The sequence below is a fragment of the Manacus vitellinus genome, unplaced genomic scaffold (genome assembly GCF_001715985.3).
Source record: "Manacus vitellinus isolate BGI_N305 unplaced genomic scaffold, ASM171598v3 scaffold_20_pilon, whole genome shotgun sequence".
Classification (NCBI taxonomy): Eukaryota; Metazoa; Chordata; class Aves; order Passeriformes; family Pipridae; genus Manacus; species Manacus vitellinus.
Genome location: NW_021939471.1, coordinates 1,073,942 through 1,081,268, shown reverse-complemented (window position 1 = coordinate 1,081,268; position 7,327 = coordinate 1,073,942). Strand labels below are relative to the sequence as shown.

The 7,327-nt window shown below is 42.8% G+C and overlaps 1 protein-coding gene across 1 annotated transcript in view; it reads right to left on the bottom strand.

Annotated features, from left to right (window-relative positions):
• MCM3AP (minichromosome maintenance complex component 3 associated protein) overlaps positions 1–7,327 on the bottom strand; it is a 27,174-nt gene that overhangs the window by 17,381 nt on the left and 2,466 nt on the right. The window contains exons 2-9 of the mRNA XM_029959587.1: positions 7,180–7,323; positions 6,406–6,484; positions 4,891–5,038; positions 3,117–3,313; positions 2,043–2,182; positions 1,431–1,628; positions 967–1,235; positions 627–789 (exon numbers count right to left, since the gene is read on the bottom strand). Coding sequence (XP_029815447.1) covers positions 627–789; positions 967–1,235; positions 1,431–1,628; positions 2,043–2,182; positions 3,117–3,313; positions 4,891–5,038; positions 6,406–6,484; positions 7,180–7,323 — 1,338 coding nt within the window. The remainder of the gene's footprint in view (positions 1–626; positions 790–966; positions 1,236–1,430; positions 1,629–2,042; positions 2,183–3,116; positions 3,314–4,890; positions 5,039–6,405; positions 6,485–7,179; positions 7,324–7,327) is intronic.

Genomic DNA, 7,327 nt, shown 5'->3' with positions numbered 1-7,327 from the left:
CCCTCCCTAAGATCTTGCTTTATGGTGAACTTGCCACCGGCTCCCGCAAGAGAGGAGCCCCAAAGAGGAGATACAAGGACTACCTGAAACAACATCTCAGCCTTGGCCATATTGATCATCATAACTGGTCTGCTCTGGCCTCCAATCGGGAGGCCTGGAGACACACCATCTATAACGCTGCTGATGCCTTTGAGAACACACGCAGGACCACCTTGAGGAGAAAAGACACCGCAGAAAGAACCGTGTCTTGCAGAATTTACCACCTAAGGAATCTTTCTGCTGTGCCTTTTGCAATCAGATATTTCACTCTCGTATTGGCCTCATTAGCCACCAGTGTGCTTGTAACAAATGTGGACAGATCCTTCCTAAATCTTCGTTTGCGAAGCCTAGCCATGATGATGATGATGATGATGACATATCTGTACACAGTTATGGGGGAAAAAAAAATGCCAAGAAGAACATTTTAATATTTGCCTTTTATATCACAGCAGAAAGCTCCTGATTAATTTTTAATACTTCTGAAGAAGTAATAACATTATTTTTAAGGCTCAATATTTACTAAGTTTTCTGCTAAATCCCAGATTGTTTTACTGATTAATACTTTAAAAAAATATCCTTTTTCTCACCTGGTTGAAATAACCATGTAAGAGACAAGCATTCAGATAGGAAGCTGTTTGCACAAGCTTGAAAAACCTCACAAAGTTGTTGCTGTTTAATGCAGCAAAAGCTTGAACTGCAAATCTAACTTCAGGAGAGTTTCTAACCTCTGGATGAAACTGCTGAACTTCTCTGTGGAGACAAAAGACAGAGACAAACCTTTTGCTTCAATATTAACTATCACAATCCAACAGCAACCTGTAACAACACAGAATTAAAAACAGGAGCATTACAATTTGTCTGGACTTAATCCTAAACTCAATTCTTCCCAGAGGCAAAAAGAGAAAACAAGTGGTGTCTTGTTCCCACCTGAGAATATCCCCCTTGTTGAGATTCAGCAAGACATTATAACCTCGGAACTCTGCTTCACTCTTGCAGTAAATTCCCTTGTTAGCCAGGTCCTGATACATCTCCTTCAAGCTCTGCAGGCATTTAGTCATGTTCTCATTGTTGATTTTGGCATCAAAGGAAGACATGGGCTCTTCACACAAGTGGTGAGCACAATGGATGTGAAAGCGAGTGCACTTCTCAATCAGAGACACCATCAGCGGGTTGCAGAGATGTTGCTGGGTTATATCCTAACCAGAATGATAAAGAATTACATATACTTTTAAACAAGTTGAAGACCAGTCACCTTTGGAAAAACCATTTCACTGTGCTTTGAGTCACCCTGCAATTCAAAATGTTTGTTTCACTTTTTTTGCTTCACTTTTTTACAGCATGATGTGATCTTTTACTTTCTATCACCAAACACCTCCATCCACAGTGCTTACCTTTCTTATTCCACGAGTTCTGTTCCAGACAAAGTCATACCACTCGCGGTAGTTTCCTTCTCCTTGATCCATAATGTTTGTCACTAAATAGTCCATGGTCATACTCAACACCTCAGAGGGTCTCAATTCATGGGGCAAAGGTTCCTCCTGATCTGCCGAAGACCTGCTATATTCCTTGATTGCTGCCGCATGATCTACCTGCAAGATGTGGAGAAAACAATCCAAATCCAAGACATATGGACAACTTTGCAGGAGTAAAGAGGATTTCATCCCATCTATGCCATCACTTCAGTAAGGAGCAGATTTTTAAAGTCTTGACTTAGTCTCAAACTCACAACCTTCAAGACAACATATATAACTGTTACATATAATTACGTAAAATACGTAATTATAGTTTTAGGACTATAGTTCTAAAAACTTGTCTAGCTAAATAAAAGACAACTTAGAGTGAAAAAGCAATTCTCTAGCCTTCTTGTTTTCCAATGGAGAACTGAAAGGCATTAACGAAACAGCCTACAGAATTTTTCCACCAAAATTAACCCTGTAAACAACTAAACAACACTGATGGCTTTAATGAGCAGCAGAAAAACCGATATCCTGGGAATCTCGTACCTTGTCAGATCCTAGAAGCAATTCAAAGATGCTGAGCTGGTTTCTTGTCTCCCTCATGTAACGCTCCTTTTCAGGACACATGTCTGGGCAAGTGCCAACAACAGTTTTTGCTTTGTCAAGATCAGTCCTTTTAATTCGAGCTAAAAAAAAAATAAATAATTGAACAAACACTAAGCATCCCTTGGGTTTGTTTTTTTTTTCGTGACAAGCTATTACTTTGATGTGCCAAAAGAGCCCTGAGCACACAAGGCTATACTGACACAATGTAGTCAGAAATGCACAAGGATGGGGTTCCCCCCACTCTGGGGCCTGTCCCAGGGTTGCACATTGAAGAGTTTTGCTGAAAAGACTGAAGCTTCTAAAAGATACCCAACGTTCTGTGTCCTAAGTAAGCATCAGCAATTTCAAAATTCCACATCAAGTGGAAGAGAAATTTGTTTGTAGGTATTAAAAATGAGACCTTAAATTAAAAGTAAGGTCAGTTTTGAACCTGCAAGAAAGGATGGAAGGGTTTACAACCAGCACTGTGAAACAAAGGGCCATTTCTTGAAATAATTACCAGCTGTGTAATAGTTCAAATTTAGAGAAACACTAGAGGCCCTGGCACAGGTTGCCCAGAGAAGCTGTAGCTGCCCCACCCCTGGAAGTGTCCAAGGTCAGGTTGGATGGGGCTGGGAGAAAATTGGGCAAGTGGAAGGTGTCTCTGCCCATGGCAGGGAAGTGGGACTGGATGAGCTTTAAGGTCCCTTCCAATCCAAACCATTCTGTGGTTCCATGAAATGCAGTTTGAGTCACTTTTAAAGAGCCTGTAGAGATGGAAATCTCCCTGTGTGCTCTCCTTCACAGAAGATGAACTGTCTGCCCTTCCCTTTACACAAGAAATTGCATGTGCAATAAGTAAAACAGATTTTCGTGCGTTCTACAAGAGAAAAAGTGATACACTAGGTATTTTACAGAATGCCCCATGTTAAACTCCCATTTCCATAGTATCACAACAGCTTTGCCACAAACCCCAAACCCTTACTTTTTTCCAGCAGAGCAGCAGATGTTACACTCATCAACTTGTGTAATTACCTTGCCGCATGATTTTGTCCCTTTGGTCCAAAAGCCGGTATCTTTCTTCAGATGTCTCTGCCATTAATCCCACCAGGTTACCAAGGGATGACAGTGAGGTTCCCAAGCCCTCTGAGCTCTGCCCTTCAGAACTAGAATCAAACAGATCTGCTTCAAACTGCAGCACCTTTCGAAGACCAGGCTTCTTTGCTGGAGAACTAAAAAGAGAAGGGGTTTTTTTAGCAATAATAATACACTAGTGCATGCCCTATCTTAATCAGTGCACTGTTCTTCAGGATGCCAGCATTTGTTTAGAAGAGTATTTTGTCCACAAGGCAACATATCTCAGGAAGGACAATGAGGTGCTGGAGCAGGTCCAGAGGAGGGCAATGAGGCTGGGGAAGGGACTGGAGCACAAGTCCTATGAGGAGAGGCTGAGGGAGCTGGGGCTGTTCAGCCTGGAGAAGAGGAGGCTCAGGGGAGACCTCCTCACTCTCTACAACTCCCTGAAAGGAGGTGGTAGCCAGGTGGGGGTTGGTCTCTTCTCCCAGGCAACGATCAGCAAGACAAGAGGGCATGGTCTCAAGTTGTGCCAGGGGAGGTTCAGGTTAGATATTAGAAAGAATTTCTTTACAGAGAGGGTGGTCAGACATTGGAATGGGCTACCCAGGGAAGTGGTGGATTCTCCATCCCTGGAGATTTTTAAAAAGAGACTGGATGTGGCACTTGGTGCCATGGTCTAGTAACTGCAGCAGCAGTGGATCAAGGGTTGGACTTGATGATCTCGGAGGTCCATTCCAACCCAGCTGATTCTATGACACCAAATAAATGAAATACATTTGGATGTGCTAAGGTTGTTCTGAGCTAACACCAGCACTGGGAGTTAATCTGGTTAAATCCTCAGCACTGCCCTGACAATGCTACCAAGCGTTTCTGGACTGTGGGGAAAGCCTCAACCTTTGTACAACAGAAAAGGTATTACTGAAAGTGTCTTACAGAAGACAGAAACAGATGGTTCTTGCAGCATTTCCTGATCACTGTGGTACAGCAGTTTGTATTTTAAACTAGGAATTGACCTGCTGGCATGGGGGAAAAAAAAAAAACAAACAAACCAACAAATGCTTTCCATAGCAAGAGAGATTATTAAAACATTTTACAGGACAAACATTCCTTTTAACTTAAGGAACTTTGATTCCTTCACAACACATTACTGATTTTAGAATTATATGACTACACGTATCAAATTACTTCTGTCAGACTAGACACACCATTGAGTATGACAGAAAGACAACAATCTTGCCACTTCTGTGACTGCCACAAAACAGGAGGATTCCTGTGCAGACTACTGATTCCAAGTGAGACAAGACAATGATCCAAACTGCTCTGAAAAGGGGACTCTGATTCTACAGAACTCTGACTGCCTACAAAGGAAACTGCTCGCTTCAGGAGCTTGTTGAATCATGACCAGTGACAGTGTCACTACTGCTTGGTCCCAGTTTGGCTCTGCGTTGTTTCATTCAGTTCCCTCCTGCCTCACTACTGCAGGTCCTGTTATGTTGTTATGGACAAAATATTCAAAAGAAAATACAGAGACCAAAGTGAAAGACCTTAATACTCAGCTAGGAGCATCCTTCTGACCAAGTGTGAGAGCTGTGTGCTTGTAATGCAGACAAACCAGAAGAGAAGGGAAGCAATACTCCCTGACGAGAACATGACTGTTTGGCACACACTGATCATAGGTTTTCTCTGTGTGCCCTGTTTCCTGCCAGGTGGATTCCCAGAGAAGCAGACATACCTTCTCCCAGGCATGACACTGCTGGCAGAGGATCTTATTAAAGGTTTTCGAAGCGGGGAATGCTGATAGTTTTGCTCTTCACTGCCTTGTCTTCCTTCATCTTCCCCTGCTTTCTTATCCTTGGATGAAAATTCTCTTTTTGCTGGACCTGAAATGACACATAAACATGAAACCTGCCAAGCAATTTAAGCAACACCTCTTTTTGGCCCCTTGGGGGTGGGGTGGTGAGCAGTTTGTTTAAACAAAAATACTATTGGAGAATAAAACTTAAGAGTCAGAGTCATGCATACAGAACTTTCAGGACAACTTGCACTAGGAGCTGCACCAAGTTAAGTTTCTATCAATTACTATCAGAGTCACTGTTCTATGAAGAGTATTCTTCAATAAAATACCACTTATCAATAACACCAATTGTCAGCAGATTGCCAGTAAATGAAGTCTGATCATCATCCAAATCCTCTCAGGTTTGGGATATAATCCACAGGTCAGAACTCCCTACAGGATACAAAATCCATTTCACCTGTGTAAATCACAATTCCCCGTGCTCCTCCTGAAGCATTTTAAGTACTTAGGTACTCAAGCTCAGACTAAGGTCAGCACAAGTTACACTCACACTTGCAGGAAGGGAAAATTTCTTCTCCCAGGAACAATTTTTAAAGCGGTTGGATTTCCTAAATCCTCTCAGAATAGTTATTTTAGAATGCTGCCAGGGATGTAACACCACAATAAAATGACAAGGGCAAAGAGGCAGCCCTAGAGCTGCTGCTTCAAGATGTTAATTCTCAGGAAGACAATTCTGCAGCTGTTTTCTGGAAGGCAAGTCTGTGGCTGGTCAAAGCTGAAGCGAACCCTTCATACGCTGCAGGTGAAGTGCATCCCCAGGCTGGGATCAGGTACACATGCTGCATTCATAAAGCTAAAGAAAGGGAAGCACTTGACAATTCCAGTGTTTGCCTGGGGATTAACAACCTCCTCCTAATCCCAAACAGGGTCTGCAATCAAGGTTTCCCAATTCTAAATTCTGTAGGTTGTTCTCTTTTTTGGTTCAAACAGAGTCTAACTGTTGATACACATAACAGCAGCCTCAGCAAAACAGACACTCAGCTCCAGGGTACTCCTTAACTTGGTTCTCAGTCCATGGTCTGAGGCAGACAGCAAAGCATTTCAAACTGGGTTTTCTTACACCCCCAAAGAACTCCTACTTCTAGACAGAAGCACAAAGTCAACATCATCATATTCCTGCTGTGCAGCTGCATAAAGGATTTCTAAACTCTCTTCTAAAACTACAGTCATTTCAGGTGTCTTCAGCTCTTCTGTGTGGCTGAACAGCATTTTGCTTCAGATCAAGCAACAGGTTTTAGACAACGTGAATTTAAGAGAGAAACAGTGCAATTTTCAACCATGATATCTCCTACTAGAGATAATTTTGATATCATTCTCACTACATCAGGAAAAAAGAAGAGCAGCTAGAATGCTATTTACCCATCACCCAGTAATCTGGAAACACAGACTTACTCGTCTTCTTCTTTTGCCAAAATGTTACTATGTCTTTGTGTAACTCTTTCGCTTTTTTCCTGGCAAGAGCTGCAGAGGCCTGAAAGAAAACAAAAGCAGAGCATGAAAACCTATTGATACCACAACAACAAAACTCACAGCACAGCAAGAGAAACGTTGCCAGAGAAACTTTTCCCAACTCCCACAAAATTCTGGTTGCTGCATTTTAGCCTCCCACTTAAGAACAATCAGCTGGACTAGTCCCCCCCCAAAAAAAATAGTGCTTTTCTAAGAGCTACAGCAAATTTAGGGCACTTGAAACCAAAGGTGTGTTTTTAAGCACAAAACAGAATCAGATCATGCAGTCTCTGAACTGGCTGCTTAACACACCTCAGTGCTGAGACCTGAAAGACCATCCAGTCCCACCCCCTACCAAGGGCAGGTACACCTTTCACTAGCTCAGGTTGCTCCAAGCCCCACCTAACCTGACCTTGAACACTTAGAGGAATGGGGCAGCCACAGCAGCCTGAGCCAGGGCCTCACCACCCTCACAGGGAAAAATTTCTTCTTAACATCTAAGTAATATAAAAGTAACTCCTCTTTTACTTTAAACTGTTTGCCCTTGTCCTCTCCCTACCTGCTGTCCCCGTAAAAAGTCACTCTCTCTCTTTTCTGTAAGCCACCTTTAGGTACTGCAAGAGGTTCTAAGGTATCCCTGGAGACTTCTGCACGCTGAATACTCCCAACTCTTGTGCCGTCCACTTCTGATACTCACATGATACTTTTGATACTCACATGATCAAAAAAGTGAAGAATGGCCATCTTCTTATTACGCCTGGTCATGACGCGCCGGACTTTTACGAACTGGCCAAAGTGCTTCTCCAGCACAGTCCTGTCGTTGAGGTAATCAGGGATGTTCTTGCACTGGATGGCCGTCAGCTCG